The 18561-nt window shown below is 43.2% G+C and overlaps 1 protein-coding gene across 1 annotated transcript in view; it reads right to left on the bottom strand.

The window, feature by feature from the left end:
• The window catches only part of LOC138979024 (nucleolin-like), a 43702-nt gene that overhangs the window by 13319 nt on the left and 11822 nt on the right, over window positions 1-18561 (bottom strand). Inside the window, exon 4 of the mRNA XM_070351840.1 lies at window positions 13070-13190. Within this exon, the coding sequence (XP_070207941.1) occupies window positions 13070-13190 (121 nt within the window). The remainder of the gene's footprint in view (window positions 1-13069; window positions 13191-18561) is intronic.

Below are 18561 nucleotides of genomic sequence, written 5' to 3'. Positions count from 1 at the left end.
TCGAAGAAAAGTGAGGAATTTCACGATCTCGACGCACTCCCTGTGGTATGGCACAAGTAACGCCCTCGAGACGGGAGGAAGTTTCCGCTGTTGGACGCACTTGAGAGTCACGTTTGTCACCCACTGCCGCGGAACGGCAGCTGACTACTTGTGCTCGACCAGACATACCTTGTCGGTTAGGGAAACCGGAAGACAGGTCCTTGCACAAAAATGGCCACTCGTCAAGACCGGAAGTCTGAGAGCCATCTAGAATGTCGGCCGACGTAACAGTGGCAGAAGGAAGTCGCATACTTGACAACGACTCCACACCGTAAAATGTCTAACATCTGCTCTTTGTCTAAAGGAGCGTTGCTAGCCGAAATTCTGTTAAGTTCAGGAGGTGAAGAACGGCCCGGTGAAACGGAAGGCGGATCAATGACTACACTAAACGTAGCCGAAGTGGCTGGGTCAACAACACGCACAGTAGGCTTAGCTTTCTTCGCCGACCGCTTAGAAGGTGTATCAGTCTCCACCTGCGTAGAGCCACGCTTCTTTGCGTCTTTATCAGACATGTCGACCACCGGAAAAGTTCTAGAAAAACAAGTTCTAAACCTAAAAATTCCCTTGCCAAAAACGAAAGCAGGAAAGATCTCACCCGTGAGTAAGGAATGCAGAGAAAACCAGGGAAAAAATCAGCCAACCAAAGCTGAAAAGGGCAACAAAAGCCTGGAGCATGAATCCAAGTACGTCTGAGCAGCTCAGGCATTGGAAGAGAAGTGAGAGCAATATGACGGCCGCGTGTCACGTGGCTTCAAGGGGAGCTTACCCTCATAGATCACGTGGTCTGGTGACCATGGTTACGTAATGTTTTTTTGGGGGGAGTAGCTTCCCTTTGTGTAACCAGGGAAGCATGTTCAACGTTTTAGCACTCAACTGAAGTAAATTGCAATTTATGAGATTTGGAGTAAGTAATATGTAATTTAATGGTGGCTTGGTTGTCCCAGTCAGTTGAAAGTCTCTTCCACGAATTTGACTGAATACCTAGTGGTTACACACGCATCTCCTGAGATCTTGGACACCTATAGGGCCTACTGCACCGCAGAAGAGCTAGAAATACTCGCAAATTGCATTGAACAGCTTGTCCAGAGAACAATCGTAGTTGATGATGTACCGATAAGCGCGTGTGTACCGGGCACGCTGTAACTTCACATGAGCATAGCTGGAACAAAGCAGTGCTGGTCGAACGGACTGGGTTTTTAACGATTGCTAGTTTGACTTCTGTTTCAGTTGAGAGCACGAGCACACACACTCAAACACATACGGATTGTCATGTTGAGCACAAGAGAGAAATAGAACAGCGAATAGAAAGAAACATAACACATTACGTCCTCATAATATGACGCGATGGATGACAGACTTCATGAAATCTATGACGCTGTGATGATAGTCTCGGCAAGTCGAGACTAAAACTAAGCTATAGCACTGAACGACTCTCGCGCATGTTCTCAAAAGCGTGGTGACCCCTTGCACATCCGGTCTACAGGTACATGTGCATTTTGGAATGTCAAGGACGACAGAAAGTAGAGCCAGCTATGATGTATTTCGTGCACCCTTATTTATCCACTATTTTATGTGTTATACGAGTTCAATAGTTACATCATAGATGTGACAAGAGAACAATGGAAATACAAGAAATATACCTAGAGTATATTTACAGAGACAAAGGGAGGTCATGGGATATATATATATACCCCCCTACCACATAATTTACATACTCAGTTTACTATAGAACTTTAGTTACCACAAAATCACACACACACTTGAAAAGAAAACGTAAATCAGCAAAAACATTTTTAGATTGTTTTTATTTGTTGTGAATAAAAAAAACTGTAAAAAGCACATAAGTGTTAAAGTTGCTTTCTGCTGACTATGAATGTAAATGTAAATGCTTGTATAACTGTGTTTTAATTTTAAATGTGTCAAGCGCAAAGAGCATAATTCAAAAATTTTAGTAATAAATTTTCATTTGATTAATATACTCACCCAACTCACATATAGCAATTAACCCTGGTTCAGTGCTGGTAACGCTGTACGCGTCCCCTTGGTAACAAGGGAGACCACTCTAAAAAAGAGTGACCACTACCCATAATGCCAGACCAATATCTAGTCTGACTTCCGTATGCGTGCGCATACGCCGCCATTTGCATCATTCCAAAACGAAGCCCAACTCACTTCTTTTTTAGAAACATATAACCCCCACAGCGGGGAGGCGGGAGGGAATAAACGATGTGAGTTGGGTAAGTATATTAATCAAATGAAAATTTATTACTAAAATTTTTGATTAAATTACATATCTTACCCAACTCACATATAGCAGATTGCTGCTAAAGGTGGAGGGCACTTTACCCAATCAGGAAATGAGAATCTGTCCTACCGCTACCAGAGCAGGCAACACAGAAACGCATTCTGTCTCAATGAAGAGACATCTCTGAGATAGACATCGATGAAAAACATCTTAAGCAAGCCGGTAAGCCAACTCAAGAAATAATGCCAGGAGACCAAATCGAAGAACAACTAGAGAGGAATACCCACCTCTTGCCCCATGAGACCTGGCTGTAGTAATAAAGGGCCAACTGCCCTGACATCACCCGACTGAATCCGCCACAATACAAAAGCTTGTCTAACTATGGTGGAGGCCCACTTGAATAACATGACTTTCCAGATACCTGCACACCGCACCATGTTAAGTGAGATAAAAGGAAGTTTCTGAGTTTCCGATCGAGTGTGCGGAGTCCAAAACAGAAACCTGCTGAGGGCTCTAACAAGACAATTATGTACAAGAACCTCCAGTAGCAAGACACTTGCTCAAGGGAGAAAAGTTAAGACCGGGCTGCCTGAAGAGGAAGGACTGACTGCCCCCCCCCCCCCCCCCCTTTTCCTGCCACCACTTGAAGGCCTGCCTAAACAAGAAGGGCAAAGCCCATACGACTCACATGCTTGACCTTGACCTTTACATGACCTTGACCTTCAGGGTCAAGGTCAAATAACTAAACCTAGCAATGACATCATACACTAAGAACTGCTTTACACATTTTTCCTACCAAAATACATGTGACCTTGACCCAAGGTCAAGGTCATCCAAGGTCATGCAACACAAAGCTGTTAATTCAAGACATAGGAAGTACAATGGTGCTTATTGGCTCTTTCTACCATGAGATATGGTCACTTTTAGTGGTTCACTACCTTATTTTGGTCACATTTCATAAGGGTCAAAGTGACCTTGACCATATGTGACCAAATGTGTCTCATGATGAAAGCATAAAATGTGCCCCACATAATTTTTAAGTTTGAAACAGTTATCTTCCATAGTTCAGGGTCAAGGTCACTTCAAAATATGTATACAATCCAACTTTGAAGAGCTCCTGTGACCTTGACCTTGAAGCAAGGTAAACCAAACTGGTATCAAAAGATGGGGCTTACTTTGCCCTATATATCATATATAGGTGAGGTATTCAATCTCAAAAACTTCAGAGAAAATGGGAAAAATGTGAAAAATAGCTGTTTTTTAGACAACATTTATGGCCCCTGCGACCTTGACCTTGAAGCAAGGTCAAGATGCTATGTATGTTTTCTGGGGCCTTGTCATCATACACCATCTTGCCAAATTTGGTACTGATAGACTGAATAGTGTCCAAGAAATATCCAACGTTAAAGTTTTCCGGACGGCCGGCCGGCCGGACGGACGGATGACTCGGGTGAGTACATGGACTCACTTTTGCAGTGATGTACATTTTAGTCGGTCTCCGGTCTCTGACCGATCCAATTTCCCCAGGACCTATAGCTTTAACCCCAGCAGGACACAGGTCCGATTAACCTACAGAAGAAGTGGTCAAGGGTCCGATCGTTTTTGACAATGAAGCGGACTGTTCAATTTTCAAGAGGAAAGCTTGTTTCGGTTTTGCCAAGCGAAAGTAAACACTGCGTGAGGAAAGCTGGTTTCGGTTTTGCCAAGCGAAAGTATGCACTGCGTGTGACCAGTTTGTTGAGTGAACGAGGCACCATATGGGATCTGATTCTTTGAATTAATTTATCCTCAAGTTGGATCAAGAAGAAAAAAAGAAAACCGAACCCATATGGTGCCTCGAGTGCATTCATTGGCTCAGCAATAAATCGTTTAAACCAATGGGAACCACCCGTGCATGTTCGCACATGCGCAAGGCATTACTTTTCGTCATAATATCCGGAAAAACCGTTGTGCGTTCGAGCTTGGTGTGTACGGCTCGAAGAAACCGATTGTGTGTCAAAACCCAGGACATGATCCTGAAAGCAAAACTTGAGGGACCCGCAGAACGGTCAGATGCCTACCTAAAAAACATTGTCGACAGATGGGCAGTGAAAAAAACCCGACAACTGTTCAAATAACTTTGAAATGTGATTCAATCCATTGAGTATCTAGTCATGACAGTCGCGGAAGGTGGAAGAATTTAAACTGAAAAATCTTTTTAAATGCGGTTTTACGAGTCGTGTTTTTGTCCTATTGAAATTGCAATCTCAGGACACTGTGTCCTATTGATTTTCAGTCTTCAGGACAATTGTCCTAAAGGCTGCTAGAAAAATGTACATCACTGCTTTTGCTTCGCATGTGAGTCAAAAATGTGGCCGTCCATCTAGCTAAGGTTGACTTCAAAAAGCCATTACCTCTACCAATGAAGATAGATATTCCTTCTTCCTTTATTTGATGTTTAACGTCGTTTTCAACCTTAACAGGTTATAACACGACAGAGTCGAAAGATATGATCAAGAACCTTTGATTCAATGATCTAAAAAAGATCAGTGCAAGTCAGAAAAGCTTTCGAACCTCGAAATGTAAACCTAGCTAAACAAGAAGGGCAAAGCCCATACGACTCACATGCTTTACACATTTTTCCTACCAAAATACATGTGACCTTGACCCAAGGTCAAGGTCATCCAAGGTCATGCAACACAAAGCTGTTAATTCAAGACATAGGAAGTACAATGGTGCTTATTGGCTCTTTCTACCATGAGATATGGTCACTTTTAGTGGTTCACTACCTTATTTTGGTCACATTTCATAAGGGTCAAAGTGACCTTGACCTTGATCATATGTGACCGAATGTGTCTCATGATGAAAGCATAACATGTGCCCCACATAATTTTTAAGTTTGAAACAGTTATCTTCCATAGTTCAGGGTCAAGGTCACTTCAAAATATGTATACAATCCAACTTTGAAGAGCTCCTGTGACCTTGACCTTGAAGCAAGGTAAACCAAACTGGTATCAATAGATGGGGCTTACTTTGCCCTATATATCATATATAGGTGAGGTATTGAATCTCAAAAACTTCAGAGAAAATGGGAAAAATATGAAAAATAGCTGTTTTTTAGGCAACATTTATGGCCCCTGCAACCTTGACCTTGAAGCAAGGTCAAGATGCTATGTATGTTTTTGGGGGCCTTGTCATCATACACCATCTTGCCAAATTTGGTACTGATAGACTGAATAGTGTCCAAGAAATATCCAACGTTAAAGTTTTCCGGACGGACGGACGTCCGGACGGACGGACGGACGGACGGACGGACGGACGACTCGGGTGAGTACATAGACTCACTTTTGCTTCGCATGTGAGTCAAAAATGGCTCTTGAGGAGCCAAAATATTGCTAAGTGATTGAAATGTGAATCGGAGCTGATTTCCCATTTTCCTCTTATTTGTCAGAAATTTCTGAAAGAAAACTAAGCCCCATAGATCAGTCTTTTTCCAAAGAGCTGTCTATAGCAAAACTAGATAGAAAAAACACACTTACTCCCACTTCTCACAGAAGCTACTAGAGTAAGCATAACCGCTTTCCGTGTTAATCAGCAAGGCCAGATTTTGTAAAGGATCAAAAAAACTGATCTCAAAACAACTCCAAAACAAGGAGCAAAGCCCAAATCAGGAAAGGAGACTTGTTTACAGCCAGCCGAAGGAAGGCTCCCTTAACCGTGCTGGCTAAAAAGCCCCCAAAGGAAATATTGTGACCGAGCTGTTTCAGTGCAACTGATATCACATAACGTCTTAATCCAAAAACGTGGGAGAAAAAATTCGGAAAGCCAGGATAGATGATTTGTCATCTGAAATGAACGGAGAGAAGAGGAGTTCTTTCCGTTAAAGAATACGCCATTCGTTCCAAGCCAAACAATGTGACAAGTAAACAAAGACCTTGACCCCTTCCGAGATCTACGGACCAAATCCAGAGTTGAGGCAGAAGCCCCTGAGCGTCTCAATGATTCCCATACAGAAGACACCCCTGTGGCTCGAGTGTGAGAAAAACTAGCGCCCTCTTGCCGGCCTTAAGAGGCCTGGCAAGCAGAAACGAGCGGGCCCCAAATAGTGATAACAGCAGGCTGCTCAAAATAAAAATAATTGATCTTCCAAGCTTTGGAATTCGTAAACTGGAAGACCATAAGCGAAAAGGCGATAGTACCAAGAGGCAAAAACTTCTATCAGTGGCTTCTCACAATCACCCGAAGTCAAAGAAGAGCGTGATGAGAAAGAGTCTAAACTAAGTCGACATTCTTGATAAAAAGACTCAGAGAGCCCACCAAGCCATTGAGCCTCCCAAAAAGGTACTTCCCTGCTAAAAAGCTCCGAGATGGTAAAACCACAACAAAACCTCTCATGCTCGATGAGGAAGTAAAAGAGAGTGAGAGGCCCCCTTGCCCGTTGAGAAAAAGCACCACTGTAGAGTTGTCTGATTGAATCAACACACGTTTTACTGCTTTGTTCGATTGCCTAACGCCAGCCGACCACAAAGGGCCATAACAAAGCTGTGCTGCCTTAGCCAACCAAAGTGTTCCAGTCCTGCAAATCCAGTTTCCACCTGGAGTAAAGAGCTCCTAGAAAGAGCCGCTTGCACAGTCTCGTCAAAGAGACCAACAAGTCAAAAAAACGTTTGACTAAGAATCGAAATCAGAACCCTGAAGCTCCGAAACCAATAAAATGTAGCCACTTCCGAACTATTTTGAGTATCAAAAAATGGAAGTAACAACCATACGATGTATGAAAGAGAACCCCAAAAGGAAGGCCCCAGTGACTCTCTCATAAAGAGGGAGTCCTAATACCCGCCCGCAGCTGTGGTAAAACACAAAGGCGGAAAGAGGGTGAAGCCGAGCACTAAAAAACTCCAGTTAACATAATTATAACTGCCGGGAGTGTGAAATAAAGCGTGCTTTTATGTGCCTCCCGACACCCACCACTAACTTGCCCCATGGGAAAGAGAGGTGGGTAATCGACACAGATCCCTGCCGCAAGGCGAGAGCATGGAGATAAAAGAAAAACCCGAGAACAGTGAGCCTGTAGCTTTTCTTTTGATAAAAGGGAAAAAGCCGAGACCTGCCATGCTCTTTCCTTTTGCAGTGAGCTTCTCTTTGTTAGAAAAGAGTCCGCGTAGCATAGAAGCGGAGTCGAAAAACAACCTTCAAGCAAAGAAGAGATTAAAGTCTCGCCAAAAGAACAAAACCTTTTAGACAGAGACCTCTTCTCCAGTGAACAGCAAAGCTACATCCTTTATACCTGCGTCCTGACGGAAACACAAAGATATCCAGTGAGGGCGTAACCACACAAGAGAGAGAACAAAAGAAAATTTCGTTCAATAGCGAAAATCATGAGGAAGTGCGAACGCAAACTTCCACAGCCCGGAGATCCTTGTTATTACAAACAGACAGTATCTCCTTGCTATAAACATCCCAAAAGGATGCCCGTCAACTCCGGGATACCCGGGGGTAGTTCCGTAGGCAGAACAAAAGAAAAACTTAAGTTCTTAGGCTTGGCGCTAAACGAGCCTACGGATTGCGCTCAGCGAGTGATGCGCTACTTGAGCGGGTGACGCAAGCCAAAGCAACACCGCAACAGGTGCTCAGCCAAGCGCTGCTCCAAAGGAAGTAGTGACAAAGGCGAATCGTATGAGAAACCTTCCACAATTCCACCCGCCGCCGATGTAGGACCTAAGAACTAGACGTTCAAAGATTTTCCTTAGAAGGCTCAAATCAGCTAAAAAAGACGCAAACCGTGGCAAACTGAATCAGAAGCCTCCCCATAAGATGCCAGCAAAGGCAGAGGTGGGGCAAAAACATCGTTAGAGTTCGCAGATTGTTCCTGAGAAGGAGCAAAACACGCCAAAAAAGATGGAGAAGAAAAGGCATATGACGATGCTACTGCTACCCCTTCGGGAAAGTAGCGTGTAGCAACCCCTGCTGCCAGAGCTAAAAAAGATGGCAGCTTAGCTGGAAGACAACAAGAGGTATCACCCTCTGCCACAGAAGCTTCATCTTCTATACCCTCATCATCCCGTTCCGTAGTATCCCAACGATCTTCGAAAGGATGAGAACCGGAAACCAAACCCCGATAAGGCAACACCTGCCAAAAAGAGGGAAAGGCTGGGAAAAATCCCCTGAAGCCGGAACTCCGTGAACGGATTCTCCATCCACTTGCCTCATACCAGCTGAAAGACTGGAAGAGGAAGTGAACACAGCCTGTGTAACAGCAGAGGAACCGCAGTAACGGAACCGGAAGCCGAAGGCTGATGAGTGCCGACTACCAAACACCACAGTGTTAACGGCAGAAGGCTATACCATCCTTCAACCGGAAGCCACAGCCGCAAAAAGCGGAAGCGGAACCGGCCGTGGATTGATGCCGTTTCAGTTGCAAGCACCACTGCACTTGAACTTACGGCAACCGGAACCCGACGTCATCCACCAAAGCGGAAGCACCATCGTCCAGACAGCCTTCATGCACCTCAGCGCAATCCGGAAGTTGACCCCCTGCTTGACTGCCATAGTCAAACCGAGAGCCATCTTTACTGTCTTCTTCCTGCCCCCAGGGCGGAAGCGGAAGCACGCACAGCCTGACCAATGCCAAACGACACGGCAGGAAGCACCGAACCTTCCGTACGCTCTACAGTGTCCCTACCCCGCCTGACCTTCCGACTGAACGGCGATGGCCAGAAAGGGTATCAGAACTTTCACCCGTGAGCGCGATGCCCGTGGCTACTTTTGCCTGTAGACGCGCTACACTTTCACCAGAGAACCCGGTTACTTGTGCAGCAGACATACCTTGTGACTGACGAGAGACACCGGAAGACGGAACGCTCGCCGGAAACCCAAGTCCACCACCATCGTTCTGCAACGCATGAACATCCGCCCGCGTACCCGTGGCCGACGGAGAAGGACGCACCTTAGCCAGGGAGGAAACCCCAGCCACGCCAGCCGGAAGAGCCCGCAGCTCCGCTTTTGTCGACGCAAAATCTTCCGCCAGAGACAAGACCTGTGTACTAATAGAGTGAAGCAAAGCGGCAACGTCCGCAGACGCAAAACCGGGAATCACAGAACAGTAGCCGCTTAAACCGGCTATCACCATGAGCAATCTTATCTGCCGGTTTACCGGGTAAAATGGACGCCGAGGGCATGTCAACAACATCAATGCATTTATACGATGACAGTTCTAACACCAAAACAACAGCCTGTACAGACTGCTTAACTTTCTTAGGCGTTTTCTAGGAGGCAGAGACTCAGCAGCTACATGTCTAGAAGCCTGCCCCTTCTTGACGTTATCCGCCATGGCCAAACAACTCATGAAAATTTTTTCTCAAGAAAACATTTCACAAGTCAAAATAAGGCCAAGAAACGCCCACAAAATCAAGAAAAATCAAGAACGATCTCACCTCACACAGTCGCGAAGACAAGACCACAAGTAGAATACCAAGGAGAAAGCACCCAGTCCAAGGACCAAGTACCAAAGCTGAAGAAACAGCCAGAGCGTACAGAACTGCGACCAGCTAGCTGACCGCTGAGTTTTGGAATGATGCAAATGGCGGCGTATGCGCACGCATACGGAAGTCAGACTAGATATTGGTCTGGCATTATGGGTAGTGGTCACTCTTTTTTAGAGTGGTCTCCCTTGTTACCAAGGGGACGCGTACAGCGTTACCAGCACTGAACCAGGGTTAATTGCTATATGTGAGTTGGGTAAGATATGTAATTTAATGTAAAGTTATGATGTTGCGCTATATAAATGCTCATTTATTATTATTATTATTATTTAAGGCAAAATGTTTGTAGGGTTAGATTAAAGGCACAGTAAGCCTCCCGTAAACCATCACAGATACTGTCAGGCTTTTACACACAGTACAAACACCCTTCCATTTGAACGCTCACCGAACGGGAACATCCTAGGTGCCCTACGTAAAGAGCTAGCAATTTTCAAAGAATTAATTTTGCGGATTGTCTGTCAGACAATCGGACGGTGCTTTTTGCGCTTCTGACCTAACTTTTGAAATCTAAATAATAAATTGACAGCTTGTTACACAAACATTCTTAAATCATAAAAGAAATATTTTTTCATCAAGACAAGATCAGAACAATACGAAGTTTTGAAAGTTTATAAAACAATAGCCAGGAAGCAGGGTCACGCAAGGTCGTGGTTCTCGTAGCAGACGACGCTGCCTGGCGCCAGTTCCTCTGAACCGTTAACCGCCACTGCTCTAGTTCGCAGCCGTTTCAATGTTGCATTTCAGATTCAAAGGTACACAATAACGTGCTATTGCAGATAAGCTTACAGAGATTTGCATTGAAATGACAAACTGCCGGCTAAATTGTGAAAAAGGGGAAACTGGATTACACGGGTTCACGATGGCTCAGAGGTAAGATAAACCACGCAAAAATCAATTTTTTGAAAATTGCTCGCTCTTTACGGAGGGCACCTAGAATGTTCTCAAGCGGTGAGTGTTTAAATGAAATGGTGTTTGTACTGTGTGTAAAAGCCTGACAGTATCTGTGATGGTTTACGGGAGGCTTACTGTGCCTTTAAGCAGTAGTATAAAAATTGCATATCAGCCAACTTTAGGGATATCAACCACAGATTTAGTCATAAAATGTAATAATCAAAAGCATTATAATACATATCTATTTCCTAATTGAAAAGAAAAATGAGACACAAATAAATGACAGAAACTTATACTTAAACTAGCAGCAATAATTCAATTATTTTCTTTCTATCTTTTTCTTATTAAATTAATTTAGTTTTCTTTTTTTGTTATTTCTTTCTTGTTTTCTCTGTCTTTGGTTGTTTAGTGTGTGTGTGTGTGTGTGTGGGGGGGGGGCGCAGATCTTCAGATGTCCTAATCCTAGAATTGTTTACAAGTGATCTTTATGCTTTTGATTCAGAAGAATACATAATACAGAATCTTTAATTGCCCAAGGTTGGGAATTTGTGATGACATTGCGGTTGAAAAGAGAGTTGCAGGGATGTTGTCAAACTCTCTTCTTCTTGATCAGTATATTGGAATACTTGAACTCGCCGCGCAAAGTTATCAATCACCCGCACACACTCCTGTTGCGAGATTCCGCGAATGGTTGTTGTGATGGCTCGCTTGAGTTCTGCGATTGTCTGTGGGTTGTTCCTGTAGACGTTGTCTTTCAGGAACCCCCAAAGATAGAAATCTGGGGGATTTAAATCCGGGGGAGGCCATTTGGAGCATGTTCTGTAGAATGAGCATAACTTTCCTGAAAGACAAGCTAGAACGCTAACATTTTCTGTTGAAATCATGCAGAGGCTACTTGTGTGTGTAAATAAATTTTATGAAGATTGCTTTATTTTTGTTCAATTTATGACGTTTTGTTTGGGTACTCTTTTTTTTGGGTCACCCTGTATGACAAACAGCCTTGACGATGTCCAGACCAGGGCTAACACCAAACCAATCTGAACAAGAAGAGCAAACGCTCGATCGAGTCACTTTCGCAGTTCTGAATATTATATGAGGCATCAGATGGACAGGAAGAAATTGCTATTCACAACACAATACAGATGTAAATAATTTGATGTAAAGAATAATCCTATAAAGTTTGAATCAAATCCGATGAATAGTTTCAGAGATATGATATTTCAATTTTTTTCCTTCAAGACATACCTGTGACCTTGAAAAAGGTCAAAGGTCACCAAAGCAGACGTCAAAGTGTAGAGGTCACTGGGAGTCACGTTCACATAAAATTTGAGCCCGGTCACTTTTATAGTTTCCGAGAAAAGCCCAACGTTAAGTTGTGTGTTGCCGAACAGAAAAGGCTAGTTATCTCCCTTGTTTTTCTGATAACGTTCGTAAAAGGCTACAGATGTAAATACTTTGATGTAAAGAATAATCCTACAAAGTTTCAATCACATCCGATGAACTTTGTCAAAGATATAAAATGTCTAATTTTTCCTTTGACGCTGACCTGTGACCTTGAAAAAGGTCAAAGGTCAACGAAACCATCGTTAAAGTGTAGAGGTCATTGGAGGTCACGACTAAACAAAATATGAGCCGGATCGCTTTGATAGTTTCCGAGAAAAGTCCAACGTTAAGGTGGTGTCTACGGACGGCCGGCCGGACGGCCGGCCGGACAGACTAACACTGACCGATTACATAGAGTCACTTTTTCTCAAGTGACTCAAAAACCTGAAAGGCTAGGGGCTGCCGGGCCTCTGGTTGGGTGCAAGTTTCCGACACGGCCGAACGCAAAACTCCCTTCCCGCATCAGCTGCTTCAGTCTTCGATAACTTCTCTGATTTCCACATGTTCTTCAAGCTCATAGAAACTTTCTGGGTTTTTTCTTCGTTGCCTTCATTTATTCGCGTTGTTTTCGCAACACTGCCAGCGTAGTTTTCGGAAATGAATCACATGATGCAAGGTTGTAGTTTCGATTCAATGAATGCAAGACAAAAGCAATATGGCGGCCAGTGGCGCTTTTTTTCACACATCCGTTTACACGCGAGCTCTTCCGGTTTCAGTAAAGGTAAAAGTCGGATCAGTCGCGCGACGAAAATATTACGTCGGATTTTAAAATAAAATAAAATAATGAAAACCAGATTTTCCGGCAAGAGAAATGTTCAAAAACCGGATTTCCGGCAAGAAACCAGAAAGGTGTTAGCCAGACTTCACAATTTCACTTGTTTTTAGATTATTTCAAGCTTTTTTTCAACACAGCTAAACATTGGTTTCACTGTTCTCAAAGAAGCTAACAATTTGCCTGCAAATGACAGGATATTTGTCAAAATCCACGCACCTTCTTCCAAAGTTTTGGCCATGGTCACTGCTCGCTTGGGCGCAGGTTTGTTAGCTGTTCGTTTGGCGGTGTCTTGGCGCGTGTCACCCAGTTTTTCTTTGCCAAGCAGGTCTTTGGCTTCCTGCAATCACAAGTAACAACTAAGAATCAAAACCACAAAAAAAGAAACAACATTCCAAGTCGAGTGAAGCAAAATTAATACATTTTGTCAATCTGTCAAACTCACAGAATGATACTGAATGCACTGCAGTTCAGGAAGACAATGCTTAATAACCTGCGACCCAGACTGAAAGCGTTAACACACCGATTCACATGAAAAACGTAGTAGCGGCCCGCTGATCGCTTGAAATGACAAGCCAGAATTAATACTACAGTAGCGTAGAGCACTTCACAGGAAAGCGAGCTTTTCATTATTCTTGTTAAGTTTCTGAGCTGGTTTTAAGGGGAGACCGGGCAGGCAAAATGAGTTATTTTTGGTCTCATACACCTTTTTGGGATTGTTGCATTTTTCACACCTTTGAACATCCTGGAATGCATTCAATAATCTGCTTTTATCATTTTAGACATGTATTCATGTAAATAAAACCATTTTCAAACCGATGTTTTGTTGTTTTTGTCTGTGTTTTATCAAAAAAATCGAAACAAGAAGGGCAAAGCCCATACGACTCACATGCTTGACCTTCTGCTTTACACATTTTTTCTACCAAAATACATGTGACCTTGACCCAAGGTCAAGGTCATGCAACACAAAGCTGTTAATTCAAGACATAGGAAGTACAATGGTGCTTATTGGCTCTTTCTACCATGAGATATGGTCACTTTTAGTGGTTCACTACCTTATTTTGGTCACATTTCATAAGGGTCAAAGTGACCTTGACCTTGATCATATGGGACCAAATGTGTCTCATGATGAAAGCATAACATGTTCCCCACATAATTTTTAAGTTTGAAACAGTTATCTTCCATAGTTCAGGGTCAAGGTCACTTCAAAATATGTATACAATCCAACTTTGAAGAGCTCCTGTGACCTTGACCTTGAAGCAAGGTAAACCAAACTGGTATCAAAAGATGGGGCTTACTTTGCCCTATATATCATATATAGGTGAGGTATTCAATCTCAAAAACTTCAGAAAAAATGGGAAAAATGTGAAAAATAGCTGTTTTTTAGACAACATTGATGGCCCCTGCGACCTTGACCTTGAAGCAAGGTCAAGATGCTATGTATGTTTTTTGGGGCCTTGTCATCATACACCATCTTGCCAAATTTGGTACTGATAGACTGAATAGTGTCCAAGAAATATTCAACGTTAAAGTTTTCCGGACGGCCGGACGGCCGGCCGGACGGACGACTCGGGTGAGTACATAGACTCACTTTTGCTTCGCATGTGAGTCAAAAATGGTCTACTTTGGATACTCCGTGCTGGTAAATGTGCGCACATGACATGGCCCTTCGCTGTTCAAACTGTGTGGAAATTTCCGTTCTTCAAGATGACGTCATCACCGTTGGGGAATTTCCGTTGACATAGGCACAAAGAGAGAGAATCCGTTCCAACCGAAACCCCGGAATTAATTATATGCAAATATATGTAGGTCAGTCATTTGGCGCAAGCGCAGTAGACAACTTATCAGTCCCCGGTGTCAACAAATCCATGACTTTTTCACCGATTCAGCAGCACTTTTCAAAGTTTTGAGCTGCGGAGAACAACCCTAACATTGAAAATGTTCGGCATAGTGGCAAGAAATATCAGAGAAAGATGAACCAGCAGCAGCGAACAGTAGAAGGAAGTAACAACACTGCGAAATGAACCAACATGATCGCATTGAAGCAGACGACATTCTAAGATTCTTGACACGACGAGGTGGGTTTTGCTTCTTTCTCTTGTTTGTTTGACAACGTGATTTATTGCACATTGTTATGTTGTTGTTGTTGTAAGAATGTGTTCGGGTTTGCAGGCAAATGATAAACAGTTTGTGTCTGAAGTATTTTGCGGGTTTCTTGATCCAATTTACTGACCATGCCGCCGCACCCCCCCCCCCCCCCCCCCCCCCCTCCCTCGATCATCTCTGTGATATAGTCTTCACAACCCCTATTTCATTGTTCTTCGTTGGCCAGTCCTTGAGAGCTTACCATGGTGTAACATGTCACCATTATTCTTTGTCTGGTGTCAAACTGAGAAGCAGCATATCTGAGCGATGTTCGACTGACGCAGTTTCTGTTTCTGGTCATCGAGTGATTGACCGTAGGAAAATAAGTACCCTACTAGAGAGCGTGCTCTAATTCTAAAGGATTGGTTTACACCAGCATGGCTGACCAACCTATCATTGACAGCAATATTGTTGTCAAATCTTTTCCATTAACTAAGGAATAAAAAAAATAGATCCAATTTACTTCACCAAAGAAAAAAAAAGAGTTAAACTAAAGGACTGGGGATGCAACTCATGAATCAAAAGCATAAAGATCACATGCAAACAGTGGTAGGTTTAGGAAATCTGAAAATGTATACACACACACACAAAACAGACAACAGACAAGAAACAAGCAAATACATAGCAAGTGTGATGAAATAAATTAATTTTAAAAGAAAAATATGAAAATAAATAAAGAAAGAAAGAAAATAATTCAGCTAGTTTCAGTATTAGTTCCTGTGTGTATGTGATTGTGTGGTTACTCAAATCCCATAGTAAACTTGACATGTAAATTTTGTGATAGGGGCCGGTATGTATATATGGGATAACCTTCAGTGAGCTTTAGTGTGTGACAGGGTGAGAATACCGTACTTTCCGGGTGACAAGGCGCTTCGTTATCTAAGACGCACCCCCTTCTTTTAAAAAAAAATTGTAATCCAGTCACCCATTGGACGCAGGGGGCCGATAGGGCGCACCAAAATGACCCAGTTTTTGCCATGAGAGGTGGTTCCCCTGTCATATCTGAGAGAGGAAACACTTCCTGCATCGGGGTCAGTGACCCGTCAGTGACCGAGTTTAACAGAGTGGAAATCTGTGTGTGCGGCCAGATCAAAGGCAGGGCAGTACCTAGTAGCTGAAACATGCATTATCACAAGTTGTTTGACTGGTACTCAAGCGGTCTCTTTGATTTTTTTCGTATTTCATACACGGATTAGGCGCTTCGTTATACAAGACGCAGGGGTCCAACTCGAGGAAAAAAGTCGCGCCTTATGACCCGGAAAGTACGGTACTTTGATTTCTTTAGCTTTTTTGTGGCTGCTTTTATTTTCAATTATTTATCATTACAGTAAAACCTGCGAGCAAAGGACACCCTTGGGGAACCTTGCCACTGTCCTTTGTACAAAGGTGTCCTTTCTTTTGAATATGAATGCGCAGACATTTTTTGGGAAGAAAAAACCCAGCCAAATAGTTTTATTCTAAACTGTGCTATACATGTAGTCATACAGAAAGTGACAAAGAAAACAAAATCAACATGCAACATGTATGTACAAAACCAGAATCAGTCTGGCTTGGTTCAGACGCACATCTTCAGAATGCTACTCAAGTTCATGACAGCTGTCAGCATTTCAGGGTGAACGGAGAACGAGCAAGAGAGAGAACGAGCGAGAGAGAGAGAGAGAGAGAGAGAGAGAGAGAGAGAGAGAGAGAGAGAGAGAGAGAGAGAGAGAGAGAACGACTGAGCGAGAGAGAGAACGGAGAACGAGCGATAGCGAGAACGAGAGAGAGAGAGAGAGAGAGAACGACTGAGCGAGAGAGAGAGAAAGAGGTGCAATCGGTTTCTTATCTGAAGCAATGGGCCATTCACGGGAATATTCTTTGATCGAGCTCTCGAAAACCACTCGAAGAGTTCGCCGTTCAATTTCTTTATCACATCGACTCTTTCTTCTAAAGTCAGAAATTTCCGTTTTGACATGATGAGACCGCGATCGACGAAGGATGAGACGAAGATGCATCACAGTACAGAAAGTAGAAACCCTAACTTGTTTTTGTTTGTGAGTTCAGTTCAATTCACGGCATCGACCAATGAGCGTACACCATACACAAAATCAATCTTTCAAGTGCTGTCGTTGGCTTACAAAATAAGCTTCTCGCGCGTTCACATCGCCAGCGAGATTGTATTTGCAGAACCAAGATGGCGGACCGTTGTTGACAGGTAACGAACCAAATCGGGACCAAAAAAGAGTGTCCGCGTCCGCGCCTTTGAGGTGTCCGCTCTTTTAAGGTGTTTTTGAGTGTAAAATACATCCGTCCTCACTTGAAGTGTCCGTTATGCAAAGGTGTCCGCCGAATTAAGGGTCCGCTGGATGCAGGTTTTACTGTATATACATTAAAACATACACTTTTTTGTCATTAAGTTGTGTGTGTTTGGGTATTAATAAGTAGTGCAAATCCACATGTAATGATGTATGCATTATTAATATTCACTGTTAAATTAATGAATGTCTTTTGTGTGTGTGTGTGTGTGTGTTCGTCAACCGACATAATGTGGGTACGAGCCGCTGAGGTGGTTGTAAGAAAACCCGCCTGGTTTAGTGGTTGGGGGCCGATTGTGATTTCTGATTTACCGGCCTCGCCAAAAAGTTAAGGTACACTCCATGTGACATGGTCATTAGCAAAATAAAGTACAAGCACTTGTACTTGTCTGAAAATTTGCAGCTTATTACAAACAAAAACCATAAACAGTTGTATCAAATATTAAATCAGTGTTTGTGTATTTATTAGGTTGGAGCAAGGGGAGAGCCAGTCCTCCTGTGGTGGCAGCGAGGAGAAAGATTGACCTGATGGAAAAGTTTGCTAAACCGGAACTACCCTCTTCCACAGCAGAAACATCAGCTTTGCCATCTTTTGGCCAACCATAAGAAGATACAGATACTTTGGCTGATGGGGTCTATGTCGACCAAAAGAGTGGGATTCCCCGTAGGTGGAGTTCCTGGAGGGAGATTCCCTGTATACAGGGAATACCATCTTCTGACCCATCACAAGCAGATATGGATACTGGTGCTGTGCAACGTCACTCCGCTGACATGTGTTGGGCTTTTGTCAACATTGATCGGCTCAATCTATTGCTGAAAGGTCTATCCTGTACTGAATGCTTGTCTGATAGCAGTCTGATTATGAAAGAAGGTGATGCATCAGCCCAAGGATTTGCACAGGCATCTGGAGTGCAGTTGTTTACTCTTCTCCTGGTGTTTGCAACTCTTCGAGTGGTAAAGTTGCATTTAAAATAATCCGCGTATGACCATGTTGGTACATGAACTTGGAAAGGGACATTCAGCTTTACAGAAAATTGCTGCAGTGTTAGGATTGAGCACAGAAATACTGTAATTAAAATGTTGCAACTTTTGAATGGCTTGATAGCTTTGTTCCATTTGTGTATATATTATAGATGTAATGTTGTTGATGATTTGTGAAGCATCATTTCTATGCAATGGAATAAGAAATCAGTGCATCCGTTGGGTTTTTATGAGTCTGACAGTTTGGTTCTGATCAATATTTGCATATCAGCACAAACACAGATAATTGAC

The sequence above is a fragment of the Littorina saxatilis genome, linkage group LG10 (genome assembly GCF_037325665.1).
Source record: "Littorina saxatilis isolate snail1 linkage group LG10, US_GU_Lsax_2.0, whole genome shotgun sequence".
Classification (NCBI taxonomy): domain Eukaryota; kingdom Metazoa; phylum Mollusca; class Gastropoda; order Littorinimorpha; family Littorinidae; genus Littorina; species Littorina saxatilis.
Note: the sequence above shows the minus strand (reverse complement) of the source record. Positions and strands in the feature narration are given on the sequence as shown.